Raw genomic sequence first — 23664 nt, 5'->3', positions numbered from 1 at the left:
AGAAAGAGGGGGTCAGAATAACGGGAAACAAAAGGGAGAGCAGTAATGGGGGAGGAAATAAAAACAAGTCCAATCCTGGATGGAGCCATCATAGAGTGAAAGGTGACCAGGTAAGTGTGGGGTCTGGATTCAGGGGGAGAAGATGGGCAAATGCTACAGAAACGTCATGTCGAATTAAGATAGAGGTAGAGGGTGGGGGCATTACAAGAAAGGAAATGGTCAATCAACCATTGTTCGCAGATGAATATATGTGGCGGGAGATGTTCAACGTCATTAGAGAACAAAGAGAGTGAAAGGACAGGACAACATTGTCCGGAGAGGAACGGGTAAGAGACGGGCTGGACATGGGTTACTCGCTATTATTCAGATAAAGGAGCCGGAGAGCAGCGCACTGGACAGACAAAGGCCTTTCGTGTTTGTAACGGGATATGAGTGCCACCTTGTGCTCATTATGTCATATGCAGTTTGGTGCGTTTAGACATGGCGTTGTGTTGTTGTCCTTGCATAGCTCTACAGACATGCTTAATCTGTCATTCTGTATTTCTATTAAAGGAAACAGAACAGGTTTGGCCAGGCTGCGTCTCCAATAGGCCCCCATCTACATGAAATACAATCGCCTCTTTACTCCGATAGATGTCAGTGCAATATTGCTTTGTGCTGTGCTTGTCTGGCCGCCTAAGAGTCGAGTCTTATTCCGCTTGGTCCCGGACGTGTGACTATTTGGGTATGCACCGTACCCTGAAAGGCCGCTTTCTGCGTTAGGACGGGACGCTGGCTGCGGATCTCACGCCAACAGCGCTGCCGTGCCGTCAGCCGAAGCACACGAATCCGCGGCCCGGGCTCCGATTGCGTAAGAGGCGTGCTGGAGCATGCGCTGTGGGTGCGAGCAGGTTCGAGTAGATATCTGTCTAGTTCCGCGGAAAAGGAAAAAAAGGCGGATGATGTAACTATAATGGAGACAGCGTGACAGCAGGAGCGCTAATTTGGTTTCTAATGGAGCGACTTTGATCCAGGGCTGGTAGTACAGTTGACAACACGGCAGCACCGACCAGGTAATGTGAAATAAAATGTGGATTTAACCCACCACTTCAGGTGGCAGGGAGTCGCAGAGCGGGCGGTATCTCCACAGTGCTACTTACAGTACTAGCCTGTGCCCGGTCCAATATGTCTGAATATGCATGTTCACATCAGATCCGTGACTGGAGGGGCGGTGTGGAGTGTAATGGTAACAGTGAAGGAAGTTATGTAATGGTACTGTTGGAAACCTATACAGTGGACTGACACATGAAGTTAGGTGTGTTACTAGCGTGGAAATAATGTGCTGCAAAATCATCGACTGAAAAGAAAGAGCTGCGTGGGAAGTGGTCGCGGCCGGTGTCAGTGTTGGGGGGGGGGATGGTTTGGATGCACAAGGTCGTAAAACCATCAGGTTTCGGTGGTCAGACCCCCATTTAAGTCCACATCCCAAACCACCCCCTCACTCTTAACTAGGAAATACATGTCGTGGAGGAAAAAGTAGAGCCAACAAGCTGCACGTACAGACAAGGGCTAAACTATATAGGTTACATATATCACGTCATGGTTCTTATTTCCTCCTTGATCTGTGCAGAAGTAAATCGCAGCCGCAGTTTCTTTATATTTTATGTGAAATAAAGTAAAAATAACAGTTGTGTTCGGCAATCAGTGAGTTAGCGTCGCCGTGTCGCTTTGTGATTAACCGGCTTCTGTTCTTACAGGGGAGCAAGGGAAGAAAGTCCCTATGTACTGTTTTGTATATCTTATTATGTATTCAATTCAACATTTTTTAGGGAAAGCGCATTGTCCTTATGTGTACTCTTGCTTGCTTTCTGTATGTAATCATATTTTGCTTAAAACAAGCAACATAGTTACAGACTCTCAGAAAATAGACGACCCTACATTGGATAGGCTGTTTTAACTGATATATCGTTAGTGATGCATTCAAAAGTAACCCAACAACAATAGTGTTTCTCTAACGTGATGTGTATTTGCAAAACCCCTCTCTTTATTATTTGGTTTTGCAAAATCGGTGTTGCCCCTGTTAGTAACTGTAGTAACAGTGTATCTTTCTTCATTTCTTGATGTGTTAAGTCATGTCTTTATCCCGCTTAAGTTGGATTATAAATGATGCGGGAAGAGGTAGAGAGACCCGGGGCAAGTGGTGGTGGAGTACTGTGCGCTGACGGCTGTGATGGACAGGTAATTGATAATAATGACACAGGTAATTGATAATAATGAGACAGGTAATTGATAATAATGAGACAGGTAATGCACGTTTAAACGCAGAGGGCAGTGCAGTTCTTCAGGAACTCAGTTATCTCTGGCGAATAGTGCTGCGTCATTGTAGGTCATAACTAGACCAAACACCCGACTAGACAGTGGTTGTGTAACTGGTTTAACGCCTGGGGTCTAAATGCGTGAGTTATAGTTTTTTGTTTAGTTTTTTGGACGTTTGTGACATTTGTTGTGATGATGATGATGATGAGTGGTGAAATCCTTTAAAAAGTTGTGGGTTTACTGAGATCAGTCAGTGATTCATGCTGAAGCAGATTGCAAAAGTGTCTGGTCAGGGCAGCTTTAAGTGTGACTTGTATTTGATGTGTTCTGCAGGAATCGTTATTATTTTACAGTTTTGTTAGTTTGACTTCAGTCAGTTTCTTACCCCATTATGTGGCTAAGACCTATTATTCAGTAATGTTGGTTTTCCTTTAATTGACTGGAAATTACAATCACACACACAGTTCAGTACAAATTGGGGTTGTGTGCCACATTTTTGTTTATTTTTATTTCTCTAGCACAAACAAGATGTAATGTATCTCATTTGTGTAGTTCTATTTTTACATGGTCAAATAACCTTATTTTGTAAAATATTAGAATACAAATGAAAGTATCAGATCCCATAATGTAACCTAGTATACGAACAATACTTACTGCTGCATTAATTTGAAAAGCTGAATACATTGATTTGCATGGTCAGAGTGCACATAACATGAGAATACTACACAACAGGTGTTTGACTCCCTTAGTACAGAGAGAGGGGTTTGAAATTGAAATTCTCGCTAATGTAGGATGTGAAAATACATTTTCATCTGTATCTTTTAGCAGTTGCAGAATGTATAGTTGCTCTAATTATTCAAGGCTGAAAACGGACCTATGATTTTGCATTAAGCTTTTTTTTTTTTTTGCTAGTGAGATGTCATAGATATAGCTGTTTTATGTTGCTGTTTCCTAGCAACTATCAATCTATTATGTTATTTTCTTTTTGCTCATTGTTTGCAAAGCTGAAGGATGCTTTTTGTTTGTTTTTGCCTAAGACAGGCTGTGGATATGTATCTGTGACTGGATTAGTTGCACTTGGAAGCCCTGATTATGAAGCAAGACGAGTATGTGTAGAATGATAGGAATCCTGATGTTTACGATATAAAAATGTAAAAAGAATGTTACAAACCAACAAGAGCACAACATATGGGCTTCTCTTAAATAAGCAAACTGGGATATTATGTATTGATTGTTAACACAGAATTGCAAACTTGTGGTTTTCAGTGTTATTTATTTTTTGAGGGCATTCTGCAAAAGACTGTGATGTTGATTTTTGTCAGGGAAAGATGCAGCTTAATAGCAAATTGATTGTGCCAGGGTGGGTGAGTTTAAAAAGACATCAACCAAGAAACAGGCTGAGAAAGTCAGCGATACGTGCAACAACCACCGTAAACAAAGCAAGTCATTGTTATGCATTGCTCAAAGTCCAGTGCTAAATTTGCATTTCAGTGTAATAATACCAAGTAATGACTCAAAGTTCCTGACTCAAAGGAAATGTACAATTTCTAGGAGTCTTATACAGTATATGTGTTGAACTGAACTTTGAATCACAATAAAGGAACTATCAATAATAATTGTTTCATACAGACACTGATAAGCTGCCCGGTCTCACACCCTTGTATATTTTTCATATTCTTTTATACCATATTTCTTTCCATCTTAACAAAAGGAAGTTTCCCAGCACAAGGAATTGGGTTAACTGCCCCCCCACCAACTTGAAACTTGATATTACCTCATAAAATACATTGGCATGGACCACTGATTTTGTCATTCTTATAAAGGGACTACTGTTTCACGTTGTTGAAGGAATTGTAAGTTATTGTTTTAAGACCAAATCCTTAATTGGAAAAATATTATATCCGTTATATGCATGTAAGCTGCCTTTAACTTTTATCACTTTTTTTCACTTTTATCTGTGAAAGGGGAAATGCATATCTATAGACAAACTCTTTATGTGCTGAAAACTACTTCCAAGAGTAATTTGTCTAGCTCTTTCCACCCTTGAAACTTCACACAGATCCAGATAAGAAATTAGGATTAAGAAAAAAAAAACAAGAAAAAAAAACCGCATCAGTAGGAAAAAGAGTGCAGTCATCCAGACTTGCATCCAGGATCACAATACTCTGTCTAGGTTAATACAGTGTAGTTTAATTGTATTAATTTATTTTCCTCATTGGGACCAATGAGAAGCATTTTCATGTTAGCTAACATTGATTTTAAAGAAAACGTTGCTGTGGGGGTTTTTGTTGCTTGTCCCAGAATCAGAGGTGTTTGTCCTGTCTGTTGAAGGCATTGATTGGAAGCAACCCAATCCTTCACTAATTGGGAAATCACCCAGGCTGACAGGGCCTCTTACTGTAATTCTTTCATATGAGAATACGTTTCTGTTTATATGAAATCCATTTCCTGTATCATTTTTCCACTGACTTGAATCCCAGAAGGAGAGTAGTGACAATTACTTAACTGTGCGGTGTGATTTTATAAGGTCAAACCTGGGTGAATAGATGTTTTTTCCTTTTCAAAGTTATTTGCGTGTGTCTGGATGAGCAAACACTGTGGAGGAAAGTTTACTGGGAGTGGGGTGCGTGTAGGATAGGGTGGTGTGGCACCTCCATGGGTGATGCGTTCAGTCCTTTCATCTAGAATCTGTCCTTTCACCTTCAGGGTAATTGGTCCCAAACAGCACCTACAAAATTGACCTCTTGCCCCATTGTTTGCGTGTCTTTTCTCTCAGAGGCTTGTGTGCGAGAGCTGTGCTGATGATGGAGAGCAGTAAAGAGGTGGCGCGGCCCAGGAGGGCACCGGAGTCTGGCCTGGAGTCCCAGGGCTACTGCTGCGCAGCCTGCGATGGCGGGGAGCTGCACAGCCGTGGACAACCCAGCCGGGGCAGAGCCAAGGCCCGCAGCCTGTCCGCCTCACCTGCCCTGGGCTCCTCCGCTGACTTCAGGTAGGTCATGATTACAACAGCAGGATTTCACATGCTGGACAGCCTTGTGTTTCTGGGGTTGTATTCACCGACAGCTTGGGGATTTGGGATAAGGTGTGGGCCAGGGTTAGGCTAAGGGTTCAAGGTGGCAAGGAGACATGTTTGTGAGAGAGAGGGTTTAGGCTAATGCTTTAATTCATATGTTTTGTGTCATGTCAAAAAAGGGCATAACATGCATCCTGATTTAGAATAAAGCTCAATACCAGAGTGTACTTTCCGTCCAAGAAAGAAGCTGTAAGTGTATTGGGTGAATTCACTGTAAGACTTGGTGCAATGCTGTGATGACTAGGCCAGGGTGATAGCATAGGACAGATTTGTTTTTAAAGGGTTTCCAAGAAGCATCTTAAAAGTATGTTTGGTGACAGTAATGTCATTTACTGAGTTCTTGCAACTGTGAATCAGATGAAGCAAACACAGTTTCTAAAGTTCTTTATTTCCTTCTATAATAAAAATAGGACCTGAATGTTGGGAAATGTCTCTCGCAGTCAAACTGGCAATTTAGTATTGCTCCATTGTAGAATTTACTCAGATGTTGGAATGTAAAGAGTAAGTTGTCTGGTGTAAGAAGCTGTCAGGTATTTGTATAGAAAGGTTTTTGAAGATTTCGGCAAGAAGGTTAAAGAACTTATGGCTGCATTACCAAAGGAGGACAGCTGTGTACCTCAACTGCTGGGCATTTTCAGGCAAGTGCTACTTAACAAAACTGAGAACTCTAAAGTATGTAGCAACTGAAAACACAGACGAATTAGTTTCTGGCAAAAACAATAGAAAAAAAAAATATTTAAAAAGAATGAAGTACATTTTTTGTTAGGGGTGCGGAACCTGTGATGTCAGTGGTGCAGAAATGCTAATTTCTTCTGCATTTGCACAGTCAGAAAGTACAGACTGTCTTGCTGTAACATGTAAGCTCCATCATGCGTATAGGCTTAAAGAGAGATCCCTGCTTTCACAGCATTGCATCTTACAGTGAAACAATTATGTAGGCCTGTCAAGCTCTACCATTACAAATGCAGGGCTATTTCTGGGAAATGACCGTATGTAAAGAAAAACATCCCAGCGGTCAGACTTTTTCTCTGCTGAATCATACCAACGGTCGAGAAAGCCGTATTTATTTTTTCCTTCCTCGTTTTCTTATTGTGTTACAGTGGTCATAGAGGCGATACACATTGCAGAATTTTACAAGACACCTCAGCTGTACTGTAAGTGGTAGTGATAAGTGTGCGTTGCTTGTGCGTTGTTTTTATTTTATTTTGTGTTCATGTGTTTCAATGATGTATTAAGTATACGGTTACGAGTCCTTGACAGGAGAAAAGGGGTCTGTACTGGTAAGACTGGGATACCCTTTGAACCTCTGTATGAGAATGATGTATGGTTATTCTCATCTCCCTGTTTTTAGTCTGGTCTATCGGGAAGGTATTGAAAACCCATCTGTTTTTTTCCCCCAGATAATTCACTGGGCTGTTCCCAGTAGCTTTATTATTATTATTTATTTATTAGCAGACTCCCTTACCAAGATTATCTTCTATCATTGTTGGCAACTGTTTATCTGAAAACAAGTCTGTGACAGATGGTCAACTATTAGAGCCAGGCTGCTAAGAGGATTTGCAAACCCAGGTCATGTGACTTTAAAAGAGGAGCCACTTGAGGGACATATGCAAATAGAGGGCTAGCCTGGGAATAAGAATACTGTTTATAGGCTTTCAGCAACAGGTAGAGCATGTTTTTTGTTGTTTTTTTACCTGGGGAAACCCATTAGTTGAGGCATCACTTATGTGTCTCCAGGTCACTAAGCACAGTGTGTGATTCAAGAGGGTGGAAGTAAATTTAAATTAGCAATCAAAAACATTGTGAATGGTTGTGTGGCGTGCTTCTGGCACTGCTTTGTAGAAATGGATGAGGATGTCTATTCTGAGGATGGAAATAGATGATCTGACCTCACTCTCTAGCCATTGTTGAGACCATAAAGACTGCTTATGTCTGCTGTTCTGATGAGGGACAATTGGGGTTACTATTTTCACATCATCCTTCCTTAATGGGAGAAAGTCTTTGCCAGGTCAGTCATACTATGTACATTTACTATTATTGTTATTATTATTATTAACTTATTTAGCAGTTTCTTTCATCTAAGATGACTTGTGTTTTGAAGAATACTAACATATATGATCGATCCAATTTTGATTTGGTATCATGCCAATTTTTATTGGTTCTACATATACACAACATTACAAAGGTAACTGCATTACTTTAAAATTAATTCGACATTACAAGGAAGTTATAAGATAAAATTAGTATGATTACATTTTAGTGTAGTTACAAAGTGTAATTTGTGGTTTTGTATGAGGAGAAAAATCAAACAACTATTTTCTGTCATTTGGATAAGGCTGTGTGATAAAGGTGTTTATTTTAAGCAGGCAGCGTTTGAACAGTAACCCATGAAAATTAATATCATCCCAGATGAGAGAAAATCTGTGTAATGAATGTAAGGAAACTTTAGTTAAATTTTCTACACCTATTTAAGGTATTATGTTATATTCAGAGGTATATTGAAAATACGTTAAATAGATAAGGACAGTGGAGCAAGAGTGTCTGTACAAACTGGTGACAAGGTCATGGCATTCCAATGCTTTATATGATAATGAGCTGGTCCCTCATTATTAAAGTACCACCCAAAAGGGATGTATCTAGGAGGAGAAATGGTTATAAGATAAAATCCAATAGTATAACAAGTACTCAACTGCATGCACAATTAGAGAATCTTTCCTATCCTCTCTGACACTGCTGCTCATGTGTTCTCCCAGAAGGTTCAGGTAAACAAGCTTATATGTACTACTGTAAATGGTGGTATTTCCTTTACTGTCTAATACAATGTTACTATACATGCAATATCTGTATCCTAGAATTAATAAAAGTTAGGTACAGTTATGCCGATCTGTGATTATTTTAAAACATAACTAGCTAATAAAAAGACGATGCATTTCCCCCTGCACTAAATTTAAGTAATGGACGATTGCTTTTGGGGACTTTCCCCTGTAATAACCAGAGGCGTTTCTTTATCAAAGCAATTTTTGTTTTACCTTGTAGAAAGGCATATTGTCCATTGTTTTATATTGTTGTATCTTGCAAGAACCTTGTTCTAGGGGGGGGAAAGGGACTGAAGTAAAATGTAACAAGCAGGATGGGAAGTCTCCTGACCTTTGTATTCACTTTACCAGGGTTTACCATTAAGTGCACCAATGTGATTGAAATGTAGTTTTTGTCAATTAAGGGCACAACACCACAATTGTTCAGACATTATTTGCTTGTGGAAGTTAGTGTGTTATAAAGTGACCACCAATTCATATCTGGTTTCAGTATATATTCATTTTACCCAGTGTAGGGAAATTTGCTTTGTTTGCATGTGCTGTACTGTACTGTTTACAGAAGCTTTGTTATTAGACAGATCTGTGAAGCAAGTGTAATATTTTTCAGAAAGTAATGTAATTTTTGTTGTTGTTCTTGCAGGAGGACACGCTCTCTCCATGGACCAAGTCCTGTGACCAAATTCGGACCAAAAGCCTGTATGCTGCAAAACCCCAAAGCAGTGATGTGAGTACTGTTTCTATCCAAATATTTTTCTGACACTTCTCATTAGACTGAATGGTGTCTTCAGTCTCCCCTGGTTTATGTGTGAGATTCCTTCATATGAAGTGCAGGGTTTCATTCAGCAACAGATGTGCCCTCCTCTTTCTGTCATTTGTACATTTAATAAGTAACTAGACAATCACCTTTGTTTTCTTTTTTCAGAATATTTCCTGTAGTGAAATGTTTCTCTGATACCAAATGTACAGATACAGGGTTCTTTTCACTCACTAGATGGGCACTGAAGCCTTAGCCTGTTTTGATATCTGAGGGTGTTAGTGTATGTGTACAAACAACCCTTCCCTCTACAGACATTCCATAGACATACATACATGCAACAATACACCATTTTGTCATTGCTACCGTGATGGTAATGTGTCTGCATTTACATGGTCTCCTGTAGGTTACCATGTTGTCCCTTAACATTAACTAATATAGCATTTGACTTGAGCAGTATTACACAGGTACCATTACAACAGCATCCTTAGCTTATAAAGGTTTGTGTGTATCGTGTTTAAACTTATGATACAAATAAGAATATCTGCAAATGTAAAAGCCTGTCATGCTAGCAAAGGTTAAATAATTAATCTCTTTAATTGAATATGCTGACTCCTAATTAATAATAATAACAATGTATTTATAAATATTGTTTTGAATTTATTTTGTCAGTTAAACAAGGGCAAAGAATCAAAGCTTTTAATCCTTTCCAAGGTTTCTGCAGAGCTGGCTTGCTTTTGAGACAGTTTGTTATACAAACATATTGATAACAAATTGCACTTTAGTACCGAGAACACATGCACTCCTTTGACATGTCATATCCATATGCTGGGGATATAAAAAACCCATTATGTGTGCTCAAAAGAAAATGTGTTTAAGGGCACAGCAAGAGAGGTCAACACTGGGACTTGAGACAGACTCAGAAAAGCTGGTGATACACAATGATATTAGGGGGGGAAGTAGACATTCACCTGGGCTGGTTTGTTTACCTCTGAAAGATTTCCAAAGAAGTTGAGCTTTCACACTTTATCCTTATCTTTGTGCACATGATGAAAATGCAAATTATGAAATTGCATTTGCATGCTTTGAGAGGAGTGAGCGGTGATGACATGGAGCTCCTGGGTTATTGTGACTGAAACCTCAAGAGCAGCGGTTCAAACTTTTCACCCATCAGTCAGGAGAAATGTCACAATTCAAAACTTGAATGTGGATGAATAACGTTTGCAATCTTCGGTTATAGGGGCCTAGAGAACACCAGAAGTTACAGTGTTCCCCAGTTACAAATTATACTGGTAGAGGATATTGGAGTGGTTAAACGTTTGAACTTGGTATCTTGCTGGATAGTGTCAGTGACAATTAGGTTAATCATCAAGATGGCATGCTATCTGATAGGAGGGGTCAGTGACACATTGTTGTATGGCTCCCTCCTCCTCTTCACCTCCTCCTTTGGTTTTTGAATGATCTTTCACAAGTAGGACTGTGGGCTAGACTCTCAAGGAGTCTGATTGCGGCACAAGACTGACCTCCAGTTACTGTTTAGCATACATTCCTCTCAGCTCCTTTCGGGCTCCCTGCGATTCATTTCACACTTCTGTTTATGGTTTCTGTGGCATTGCACAATTGTGAAAGACTGTTCTGAAATGAGTATAACCCTATCCTGCAGAAACCGAGAGGGCCCCAGCTGTCCTGTCAATCCCTCATTTATAAGCACCCCACCCTAGGACCGCTCCCAAATAGCCGCGGAGAATAGCCCATTAAACCGGCTTTTATTCAGTGAAATCTCTGAGTTACTCTGACGTACTGAGCTAATTGTTTGGGTGTTTTCCCTTTTGAACTGATTGCTTTATAAAGAGCAAAACCACAGCATTTGTAGATGTTTTGAGAGACATACAGGATGAAATAAAAAATACTATTTTTTTTTATTTTGTACAGATTTTATTGTGCTTTTCTTATTGTGGAGTCTTACACAAATTAAATGTAATGACTTTCAACTGGACTGGAGACATTGTTTACTTTGCTTCTTATCTTTTTATTTTTAAATAAGGAAGAAGGCTAAACTGTGAGTACTATCAAAACAACACAGACTGTATGGGTGACAGACTAAATGTTGTCTTGAATGTGTTTTACATGACATACTTTGCAGTTTCTTCACCCAGAGAGAGGGGGAAAAAAAGAATTCCCCAGATTATGTGAAAAGACATGAGGTTTTCTTGCATCACTGTGGTTTTCTGGTGACCAAATCTTTGTTTCTGTCACAAAATACGTTGCAATCAGTGAATTTTACATTATATTTTCTTCCTCTTGAAGCATTTTGTATTTTTTTTTTTGTTTATAGTAAAAATATATGTTAATTCCACTGGAATAACAGCAAACAAACTCCTTTTGTTCACATATTTAAAGGCTGGGAAGTTACATTTTAACTTCCTTGTGATATTATGTGACAAGCCAATAAGAGGAAGCTTGAGTCCTAATGGGTGGAGCTCTGATTATGTAATTGTCACTGGAAGTTTGATTTAAGATGTGCTGGAGATCTGCTTCAAAGTCAGAATGAGCTATAGAGCTTAGGAGAGGAATCTGCCAGGGCAAACAGAGAGCAACCAGGGAGATCAGACGGTAGCAGGTCAGAGAAGCTTGACACAGTGTGGTCTAGAAGTGGACAGAACAATATTTATGAGGAAATCTATCTAGTAAATTCAGGTGCTTGGTTAATAAGGCTTATTTATTTTAGGTAAGTTTTATTTTTTTCCGTCAAGTGAGTTCTCTGTTGTAAATTCAAAAAATATGAAAATAGTTCTCCTAGTTGGATTTTAGTCAAAAGTTTCTAACATGCAAAACAAGCACCTTGCGTTCCCAGCACAAACAAATGGAGGGGGCTGAATGCTTCATATGTATGTAGGAGCTTCAGCTGGAGACCAAACTACCTGGCAGGTTGACAGGCTTGTCTATGCAAGGAAAAGTTACGCTTTAGGTAGCTGGATACTGTGCCTTGTACTCTGATTCCTGCTGGAAGAAACCCATCACATGCAGAAGACAATGAAAATCACACAGTGCGTACGAGATGGAACTTCGGGGGACAGAAATAACAACTGGTTGTGGAAATGGTGAGATCTGAGGTCATATTTAACTGGATTAACTAGTACTGCACAATCGGTGTGCAGAAAGAATAGGGCAAGTTTTCTGAGTGAAAACTATAATGTTTGAAACTATGTACTGGTTCTCACCACATACAATATGGTCTTAAATGACTGCATACAATTATATTCAAATGGTGATATTTCTCTTTCTTTTTATTGTCATTGTCTAATTGTATCGAGAGTGTGTGGAGATCAGTGACTAAATTTAAGCTATTTGACATGTGCTTGTTCTTTCGAAAGAAACGGTTGTCATTTCTCTTGTATGAGAGGCCACTGTGTCCAGTCTATATGTTGCATGCATTATTGGTTGTAACAAGCGGCATTCAAAGTAAGTAAATGCAAAATTGGACAGCTTTCTAAGCGAATGGCACATATTGCAAGTAAAAGTGAGTGCCTTAAGGAAGTGTTTGAATCGCAGTAAAATGATTGCACATGCTGATTTAATAACTGACCTGAGGTTTGGTGTAGTGTTGTAATTTACAGGAAGTTAGACGGTGTCTAGTTACGATGTATTTATCTGGAACTCAGATGTCCTTTTAAAAGAGAGAGAGGTGGCAGGAAAGGTTTTGCAGAAAGGTTTAGCTCAATTTTACACTAGAGTTGAATGTGTTGAAGAAATATGTAACCAAAAACTATTAAATCAGAAGTTTTGAAACTTCGATATATTGATTAATGCAGCACATGAGCTTTTATAAGCAAGAAGAACAGTCATAGAGTCTTTATACTTTGTGGATCACATAATGGATCTTGCTTTTTCACTACATTTTAATGCATAAGTGTACAATTATTTGTGTAGGACTGAACCATTAGTCTTCTTTCCTCCCCTAATTTCATAAATTAAAATAGATAAAATATCCATCTTAGGCTTCAAATCAAGTTCAGAGGAATTCTAAAAGTAAATAAAAAGAATAACAAATGTACCGCGTTCTGATTGGTATTTGAAAAGCGGTCACATCATGTGGATCCTCCATGCTCCAGTTTGGTGCACTGGTCTTTATCACTGGTGGACAGACATTTTCTTGATTTAGTGTACAGCAAGTACTCTGCACCAAAAGAGTGTGAGATATCCCTTTTGTTCCAGATTATTCCCACACAATCACCCCCTTATCACTGATCAGTCTGAACATCTATTTAAAGCCTTCAGGCCTGGTTAAAATAAATTCCACAATTTGAATGCTGTAAAAAGCAGAAGAATTCAGGTTCAACACAATGCAAAAAATAGATATATTCTTGTGTAATCCTCACTTGTGGTGTTTGGGTTTTAATAATACTGCGACTGGATGGTCCGTTATGATTATATAATCTTCCTGTGAGCAATGGGAAATCGGGAAAATGTTGTAAGATTGAGACGCCAAACATGTCAAGTTTGTGAATCAAACCAAACTATTAACTTTCCTTCCCGAAACACCCCCCTGAGAATTTGTTCATTGTAAATAAGTATTCAGGTCCACTGCAGAAGGTTTTGCACAAGAAATTACAAAAGAGAAAATACAGAAGCATGTTTTTATTTTTTTTATTTTGAAAGAAATAAGAACTGGATATTCAGTCATCACACTTTTTATCTATCCTGGGGTAATTACATCACAGAGGACAATCTGTATTGTATATATGTTTGCCCTTTTCAGTGCTTCAAAGTAGGTTTAGTGTTGAATTCTCCTGTTCCTTTTAGTAGTCTTTACAGAGCTTCTAATAAGTACATGCACCTACTGTGAAAAACATGAAATATTCAAAATCTGAATAACAAATTAACTGCTGTGTGATAATGACAGCAATACATTTCAATAGAACAGGTTTTCTGCAGAGTGTTGTGCAGTCTATAGTCTGCATCCCTAATACCTGCCTTGGCAACGCAAATCTAACGGCAAATCTTGTATTCAGTGCCAGCGCAGCAGCTGGGCAGAGAGTATTCCTGTCTCAGAGTATTATTCACGGGGGGGGGTGTTGTCGGCCCTAGTGCAGCAACGGCAGGGCCAGAATGAATACTCCTGTCCAAAGAAGGAGATGTGTAGAAAGTTTTCTACTGCCTGTGGCTCGATTCTGCCGCCCGACTTTGTTTTTGCTGCAGCTGGATCCCTGTCTGTCAACGATATTGGTATTAGAAGTACACTTTACTTCTTTATAGAGCCTGAACAGAAACTATATGGAGCCTTCTTTTGCAATACATGAAAAATGAAAATAGATTTGTTATCCAAATTACCTTACAATGTGTTTCTCCTTCTCATGGATTGTGTTTTCAAAGATGCTTCTTTATCCACATAGTTTAGTTTTAACTGGCTTTTGTATTTTCCCCTCCAGGCACATTCAGGATCCGGCAAGCCAGCGGTTAACATGGAACAAACCTCCTAAAAGTGTCCTTGTCATTAAAAAGATTCGAGATGCCAGTCTCCTTGAGCCTTTTAAACAGCTCTGCATATTCCTCACTGAGGTAAGGATTTGATGGGTCTTGTGCTTTTGTTTTCCTTGCATCTCCTTGACACCAGAGTGGATGATTTAGTTTGATCTCACTTAACCTAACTTCGGTGTCATTACTACAGTGTTGGGCTGGTGTTTGTCTGTATGCCTGTACGATGATAGCTAAGGAGCTGGTTATAATGGATGATGCGGCAGATTTGTTTTACTTTCATTGCCCGGGAGTCAGAATGCATCTTTATTTGTCCAGGTGTGTGATCTGAGTGCGGTTGCTCCTTTTTTATTTTTTTTCAGGTGAAGGGTATGATTGTTTACGTGGAGAGGAAAGTCCTGGAGGACCCCGCCATCATGGGTGATGAGAGTTTCGGTGTGGTGAAGAAGAAGTTCTGCACTTTCAGAGAAGGTAGGCAGAGATTAATTGTGGGAGACCACTTTAACGAGACTTTCTGACAGATGACTCAAAGTACAATGTATAAAGTTAAGGAATTTGATAATGGCACGGCATAGAGAGATCCTTAACAAAACCAGAGGGGAAGTGGAATGATACAAGATGTTACACTGTGACGCACAGAAAGATACAGCTGTAATAGTACTGAGATGAAAGATTTTAGCACAGTACACTTGAAAACACAAAGTGTCTTCACGTGACCAGATCTTTCTCAGCAAGTTGATTAAAGTGGAGCACTGGGGATCAAAGATAAGACCTTGCAAAGCAGATATAGAGCATAGGAAGAGAGTCGAGAGTAATGAAGTGTTGGAGAGATTGTGTTTTCACATTGTTGTTGGACTGAGCTGCTATCGGCAAGATACATGTCTGAATATCAGTTTAAATTGATTGTACATATTGTCTTCAGAAAATACATCCAAGGCTGTTCACACAATGACCCTGTGTTTTAAGATGTATAATTATGTATTCATTCTTCACCCAAGGCAACATCTTATCCCTGTAGCTTTTGTCCATCTTGTAATGTGCATGTGTGTAAGAAATTGAAACCCACCTGAACACCCCAGCCCACATACGCTGTTATCTGTGTTGTAAAACTTGTGTTTCAGTCTGGGTTTGGTCTTTTGTGTTTAACGCATGTAATGTTACTGATGTGTTTCAGACTACGATGATATTTCGGATCGGGTGGATTTTATCATCTGTCTAGGAGGAGATGGGACATTGCTATATGCGTCCTCTTTATTCCAGGTGAGAATTTCCATTAGGATCAGAATTCGTTTTTACACTGATTTAGATCTGTTTAGACAATGCATGATCTCCTGATATCATAGATGCTAAATAAATTGAGGTCTGTGTGCATGTGAATAGGTTGTGTGAACGGTGTCACTTTATTGTATTAGAGATGACCTCTCATGAAGTTTCGATTTAGGCAAGAGGACCACGAAGCAAAGCTGATGACCTATTAACTTATTATAAATCGCACATGTTAGGATTAGACACACAAAATTGAAAAAACATTCATTTTAGTTCAATTGAACCCCCTTTCTCTTGGTCTAAAAATGTTTTGGTCCAGGATCTGCTGTAACTGACCTACAGCTGGTCTATTTTGTGTTGGTTAAATGTGATGACACTATTAAAAACAAATGTACATCCTGTGAAACTTGCACCACTTGCATTAAGTGTCTGGAAACGTCGCTGGTACCTGAAGAAGTTTTAAATCCCAATCATTCATTCTTTGGACGGGATGACATTTATACACAAGATCAGAGAAATCGAAATGTTTGGAAATGCTGCTCTCTGATTGGCTGGTTTCCCCATACGTGATTTATAATCTGATTTGTAAGTGGTGTAAATAACAGTTTCTCTGACACCATTCTCCATAGTGCAGTTAGTACCCTTATTGCATCACAACAGTCTTCTTTAAAACTTTTATGATCTTCTCTTTTCTTGTTTCTGACCTTTGATGTAGTTTAATTATAGTCTAATTGTTGGTCTTAATTACGGGTCTAACGCCACTGTGTGTGTGTGTTTCAGGAGAGCGTTCCTCCAGTCATGGCCTTCCATCTGGGCTCTTTAGGATTCCTGACACCCTTCAACTTCGATTCCTATCAGTCTCAGGTCAATCAGATTATTGAAGGTGAGGAGGAAAGTCCAACCGGTTACAGGCAGTAACACTGAATTAAATTCCCTTATTTTATTGTTCGTAGTCTGAATGTGATTTTGGCAACAGTAACTCTTACCCATGTCATTGACACTTCCTGGCCATCAGACAGTCAAAAGAGTACTGGAAAGGATTATTGAAAAACAGGAAACCCAGGGTGTCTCGTCCGCTGCGATTAATTTTTCCTATGAAAATCTGTGACTGTCTTACGTCATGGTTTTATTGTTATTTCAGCTTCATCACCTATGATATTATGTTGGTAATGCTGTGTGCAAAAGCTAACCTACAGTTTCCACACTCAGGCAATGCAGCCATCATCCTACGAAGCAGGCTGAAAGTGAAGGTTGTGAAGGAGCACAGGGAGAAAAAGACCTCCAATCAGGGGGGAGTGGACGAGAAGGGGCTTATCGTGACGAACGGAGATACGGATACGACCAGAAACAATATGCAGTATCAGGTATGGCTGTAGTTACCAGGTATCTAGAAACCGTGCAGGAGTTTACCCGTGTCCTAGATATCCCTGACCTGTATCTGAGGGTGTGGTGATATAATCGCAATACTGCTTAACCACCGAGTTGACGGGGTATTGTTGATTTGACTTGCCTCTCGAGAAAATCACCATGACTTGAGTTCTGATGGCAGTGTGCGTTACCTCTGACTGAGCCAGGGCCTTTGTGTTTGTGTCTGTGTTTGTGTTTGTGTATGTGAGTGTGTGTAGGCAGTATTGTGCTGAGTCAGGCTGGGGCTGGTGCAAAGCTTACACACACACACCCACACACACACAATCAGTTAATAATGTGTTCATATTTTTGTTATTTTGAGCGTTCTGTGCACCTGTAGTTGAACCACAGATGCAATTGTGGTGGAGATGAAAGGTGGATTAATTAATTAATGTCTGTTTCCATTTTAAAACCCTTTGGATGGTTCAACAGACAAAAACAAAGTGATATGTGATCTCTGTAAAGGTGAATTTAAATAGCTCAAACTTGTGGTACGTCTATGATATCACCTAAAAGCCAAACATACTAAAATTCATATTGCTCAAGGCATGTTCTGAAAATGTTAACAGACTCGTTTGTCGGAGCAACTGGCTCAGTGAGAAGAAATGGGTGATATGCACTACTGTGGGTTTGGTTCCTATCTTGAGCCTCTGCCTTTAAAAGTCTAAAGGATGCAGTGCAGGTTTTCTTTGAACTTCATTAACTTTTTCAGTTTAGTTAAATTAATCTTATGAACTAAGTATGTTCGCAGGAGACCTTTTTCAGTACATTGATGAAGAAGCAGAATACTCTTGAGACTATTGGCAACCCCTTGTGAATTATTAAAACAAGATTTGATTGAAGAATTTTTTTTAGGATTATTTAACGTGCAAATAAATGTGATTAATCGTGATCATTTAGTGAAAATTTGAGATTTATCGTGATTTAAAGTCAATATATCACACCTGTATATCTGGATCCCAGCCTTGTAACCTGGTTAATACACTTCTTGTAAGCAGGTTACAACTCTTTTCACCCTCCATAAAAATAAGGAGTGTATACTGATTTCAGTGGTCTCCCCTGCCCTGTTCTCTCTGTTCTCACCCCCCATCTCTACCCTGCCTCCTCTGTCTCGCAGGTGCTAAATGAAGTGGTGGTGGACCGAGGGCCTTCTTCCTATCTCTCTAATGTTGACCTCTTTCTGGATGGACACCTGATAACTACAGTACAGGGAGATGGTAAGTGTCCGTGCGACTGATTCACACTTTTTTTTTTATTTTTTATTTTTTTCTGTTATAGCAACGCAACATCATTTCATTTTTGTTGGTGTGGGGTGAGGGGTGGAGTTAGATTTTGTTTTTCTCTTTTTAGCTTTTAAGATTGCTCCAGATTATGGGCTTCATTATTAAGAACGCCCTGTTCGCACGTTGGAAATACTTCTGTATTTTACATGTACCGTGACAGAAGTCTTTTCACAACTTCAAGCCTTTCTTTCTATGAGCTGCTGGCTTCTTAATGTCTATAAACGGCATTTCTGCACTAGTATTTAGCCTGGAATGCTGCTCGACTGGGAAATGCAGAACTCCAGGGTTTGTTTGATCAAGTCACGGTTTGTTTCTGTATGTCACTTCCACCATACATACATCATCACTGGTCTGCATTTCCCTGGCTGGAACTATATGTTATGTCTCTACAGAAGGTATATATCATTGTTTATTGTATATGTATCCATAAGAAATATGTATTCATAGAACAAGTTAAAAAAAAAACACAAGGGAAATTCTGCTAAATGAACTACTGCAATAGCTGGTTCTGTTGCACAATGACTGATAAGATGTTGAAATTGGTGACTTCTTGTGTATTCAGGCAGAACTCATTCAAAGACTACAGTATATGACACTAACTGTTTATTTATCTATCTATCCTTTTTTAATGTGCAAAACCATGTCAGTTTTACAGCTGATTAAAAAAAAATGTAAATGTTAATATTTATAATTTCGATACAATAAAATACGTTTGGTATAATTACAGGACAAATAGAATGAAACCAAATTCCATTACTTTGCGTGTTAACATTTAGAGTTAAGCCATATCCTAAAATTGCACAAAGGAAATACCTGCCTTCATATTTTGACATGATTAAACACCAATCACATAATGGGGCACACACAAACACATCAGTATCTGAATCTAAACAACCTATGGGAAGAGGAATGCTGTGGCTGAGCATTTCTGTTTGTTCTCTCTTGTCCAGGTGTGATCGTGTCCACTCCAACAGGCAGCACGGCCTACGCCGTGGCAGCAGGAGCCTCCATGATCCACCCCAATGTCCCCGCGATCATGATCACGCCAATCTGCCCCCACTCCCTCTCCTTCAGGCCCATCGTGGTGCCGGCAGGAGTGGAGCTCAAGGTAAACCATAGCACACAGGCCGGGGACAGACAGCGAGAAGCGGATCGATCCATTGTTGTTGCTCCAGTAGCTCATTGATCCCGACATGTTACTCGGCTTCAGTTGCGTGTCTGGCTATTTTCCTTCCAGACCCTCCGAAACAACCCCTTGTGTAAAGAAAACGTCTCCTGTTCTCAGAGCTAAACCTGTTCTTAATTTCCACGAATTTCATTACAGTGTGGCTTTTTTTTTTTTTTTTAATAAATCCCTTAGATGCAGTTTTGTCATCCTAAGCATTTCTGAATTTCATGATGCCTTTATTTCTATGTTACATAGATGGCTATAGAAACGGTATTAATGAATTGTTTAGTTTAGAATTTGAAGAGGTTGGAGCTGCCTGTGTAAAAAAGAAGGGCTATAAATGTGAAATGTTTTGCGCTATCATTAACATAACACAGCAGCTCCACCTGGTCCTTTACAAGAGCCGGCTACAAAGAGATCCCATTTCTGGCTGACGGTCACCATTGTTGTGATGGAAATCTAAACCGTGGTTCCCATTTCAATCACATCTAATTTACATGGACTGATATAATGTGATGTAAATATAATTTAATTTCCCCTCAGATCATGCTTTCCCCAGATGCTCGAAACACCGCTTGGGTTTCCTTTGATGGGAGAAAACGACAGGAAGTCTGCCATGGAGACAGGTAGGTCCCCAAACCTTGACGGTTGCATCTCTAGAAATTAAAATTAAAATATGTCAAAATATTTGTTGAGGATCACATTTATCTTAATGGCCCTGTCTTTCCACACACTATGATCTTCTCCATAACACCCTGGAGAGAGTTTTACACCTTAGAAAGGATGGACCAGAAAAGCCAGAGATTTCAGCTGTGAGGACAGAAGGAGTGTTATTTGTGAAGTGAGAGCAGTGAGTGAATCAGGTGGCAATTCCCAAAGGGTCTTCAGACAAGCTTTCTCGAGCACTTGAAGCTATTGAGCCGTGCCAAGCCCGTCCTGACACTGTTCTTGGTTTTATCTTTGCACCCCAGCATCACCATCACTACCTCCTGCTTCCCGGTTCCGTCAATCTGCTTCCGGGACCCTGTGAACGACTGGTTTGAGAGTCTAGCTCAATGTTTACACTGGAACGTCAGGAAGAAACAGAATCACTTGATCTCGGAGGAGGAGGAGGAGTTTTGAACATTGAGATGCCCGAGGAGGGGGTGAACACTTTGACAAACGTGCAGGAATTTCGTGCATCCAAGCCAGCAGCAAGGCCTCTGATAAGGGTCTCGTGTAGCTACTTTACAATTTCCACATGGATGACTTCAGCTGACTGTGTGTGGATCACTGTATCCTTTCACATGATCATGAAGGAACAATTACTACTTTTTTATTTTACTTAGAGGGTGAAACATAACTTCTTAACTTAAGAATGATCCTTTTTACTCTTTCATTGCTGAGCAAGAGATGCTGAGTTTAAAGGATAGCTGGAGAATGGCCACTCATTCCCTGCAATAACATTAAGCTGTTTGATAGTTAGTGCCTTAAAGACATTTCTCAGTATAAAAATACTCACCATCGTGTTTTAATATTATTTAATTTGTTCCCCTCCTCGGTTGCACGTCTTCAAAATCCTCCACCTAATCGGAATTTTGGAGATTGTAAAATGATCCCTCGTGAACAAAATACTTTAATTTCAAAGGGAAAATAAACAATTTGTAATTTTTTACAGCAGGTCATATAATATATATTTTCGAGCCCTACACAAAACCAGCCACAACAAAAGACAAATGCTCGAGTCGACCTCATTTCTTCACTGAGCCTAAAACTGAATAAAAACATTAACAAGTACAGCGCCTTTTCGCTGTTTTAAAGGATGTGCTGTTTGTTATATATTAAATTGTACAGTTGAAAATACTTTTTTGAATTGTGAATTACTGCTAGGTGAGAGATTTCCATTCTGGATTTGTGAGATTACTAATCTGCGTATCTTTGTTCTCCAGTAGCCTTTTGTAGTAGTAAATACCGATTTTATGCAATAGTTTTTGCAGTTGCCATTTATTTTTCAGTTATTGCTTAAAGTTGTAATTGAAACAGTGCACTGTAAAGGCATTCAGTCTAAAAGGGGGAGGTATTTTTCATTCGGTCATCCTTCAACAAAAGATAGAAAAGTGTATTGGAATATAGTATATCAGTGGTGCCAGGATTACATATCATTTTAAAGCTTACAGGACCTCATTTCAAGAGTTGCCTTGCTAAACAGGAGGTAAACTGCAATACTTTCTCAGCTCTGATATATTCAGCTCTAGAGTGTGTTTGGTATATATGGCAGCGCACAGTTCAGATATGTCTGTATCTGTCTGTCCCGTAACTGATCATGGAAAGTCACTGAATATTATCGTGCAGTGTCCTTAAAAATGTAAATAATATATTTATTTAAAATAATAAGCAAACTTATAAATCTGAGAGGGTGTATTTTGCTATGTATGTTTAAAATGGGGCCATTGGAGTAACAGTGTTTATAGATCACAAAATATGGTAAATGTGGTAGAAAGTAGTATAACATCATGTTATTTGAGTTGCTTTTATATAAAATGGACCAAGAAAAATAAATTCTCTGCAGGGTAATTTGTAATGAACTGCCTGTAATGGAAGTCCAGATCTTTGTGGTTCTCCCTACATCTCGCTCTGTGCTAATCTCACAACAAACGTCTGAAAGTCATTCCTTCATATCTACAATCTGTTGAATGAGAACTAGGAGTTCTTTAATTGTTAATTTAATATTTTTTGTATTCTATTTCTGTGAAAGATGTTTTTCTTTTATATAAAAAAACCTAAATAAAGATCAGCCTTAGTTAATTTTCACATTACCAGTTTGCAGTCTACATGTTTTTTCTTTCTTTTTTAAGCTGCAGTATCCCTTTTGTCACAAGAAATGCTGGCTTGTAAGGTATATTTACAGTTCTACAATAAAACCATATTTTTATTTGTTACCTTAGAACCGCTGCATTTTCAAAGCCACTATAAGGGGCAGGCTGTAGTGACTGGGCGGCCGCCAATAGATTGGAATGAAGACCAGCACCTCGTTCGAAAGTTAAACATTTGTCAACCTTACGCTCCTAAAAATGTGAAAACGAGAGCGCAGGACTCCACTTTGGACTTTGCTCAACTATGAGGACTCCCTGTCCAGTTGTTCAGTGTTCCTATAACAAGTGTATCTGTCCCGAGGCTGTTTGCATTGCTCCTGGAAATGAAGCTGCCTGGCTCTGTTGAGCTGAAAAGCCTCCTCGTAAGGTGCGTCACCGTGGGAATTGCGTTGGCCACTTTTTGAGCTGTACTTCAGCAGAAAGGGGGATACTGCAGCTTCAGTTTACAGAGCCTGTGTGCAGCTGGATTCGGTGTTTGTGCTCTTGTGTGAGGGGGGTGTAGTGTGTTCCTAGGGGTGTTTATATATCGAGGACTTTGCTCAGAAAAGGCACGGTCCTGTACTGGATGTTGGTAGGAAACCACCGCTTGGTAAATGTTTTTCTGCCACAGAAGTGCTGAATGACTATTCCTTTTTGAGCACCTTTCTCCCCACTTTTTTAAACTGTGTTCCTTAATTTGATTTGAATTTTGTCATTGTTAATCCATTTGGATCTTGATAGATATTGTTATCGAAATGGGAAGTTCAATTTTTCAGTGTGTTTTAATAAACATAAATAACTTTCTCCTTCAAGTATTTATTTTAATGTTTACTTTAGGCCAGTGAGAGCAGGAACTCAAAGAAAAAGTTTCTACACACATTAGGTTATCGTGAGAAACAAGGACTTTATTTTTACTGACCAAACTCAGTTGGTTATGGAGGCAAATATAGATACAGCTGGTTTCACACATTAGCACTAGACTTGCACTACTCTGCCTAAAAGAACAGTGGCTAGTCCACGACCAGTGCTAATGTGGGTCTGTTAAACCAGCCCATGGTCAAGATCTTTGTTTGATACACTGACACTCTTGTTCCTCTTCTAATGTAAGATTAGTTTTAAAATAAATCTGCCTAGTCTTTCAATTGTGTAATATTTCTACACCTAAAAATACACACATTAGGATGTTTTGGGGTTGTACTGAATTTTTCATGCACATCAGTCTGCATCTGTGAAGGAATGTGAGCATGTCTTCAAATACTCCATTTATATAAGTATTTAAAATGTTCCCATGTCACT

General features: G+C 39.3%; 1 protein-coding gene across 4 annotated transcripts; it reads left to right on the top strand.

The window, feature by feature from the left end:
- Positions 1-863: 863 nt before the first annotated feature.
- On the top strand, positions 864-22332 carry nadka (NAD kinase a). Of its 4 annotated transcripts, none has more exons than XM_066690670.1 (13): positions 864-1052; positions 5072-5284; positions 6469-6522; positions 8825-8908; positions 14368-14497; positions 14776-14884; positions 15588-15673; positions 16460-16562; positions 16889-17043; positions 18204-18303; positions 19320-19477; positions 20081-20163; positions 20509-22332. In XM_066690670.1, the coding sequence occupies exons 2-13, from the start codon at positions 5097-5099 to the stop codon at positions 20657-20659; spliced, it is 1401 nt and encodes a 466-aa protein (XP_066546767.1). In that variant the 5' UTR covers positions 864-1052; positions 5072-5096; the 3' UTR covers positions 20660-22332. The 4 variants fall into 4 exon arrangements, with proteins under 4 accessions (XP_066546767.1, XP_066546769.1, XP_066546768.1 ...); XM_066690671.1 differs by lacking the exon at positions 864-1052 and adding an exon at positions 2370-2435; XM_066690672.1 differs by lacking the exon at positions 6469-6522 and having other exon boundaries at positions 865-1052.
- Positions 22333-23664: the final 1332 nt, after the last annotated feature.

Source organism: Amia ocellicauda, chromosome 18, assembly GCF_036373705.1.
Source record: "Amia ocellicauda isolate fAmiCal2 chromosome 18, fAmiCal2.hap1, whole genome shotgun sequence".
Classification (NCBI taxonomy): Eukaryota; Metazoa; Chordata; class Actinopteri; order Amiiformes; family Amiidae; genus Amia; species Amia ocellicauda.
This window is presented reverse-complemented; position numbering and strand designations above follow the sequence as displayed.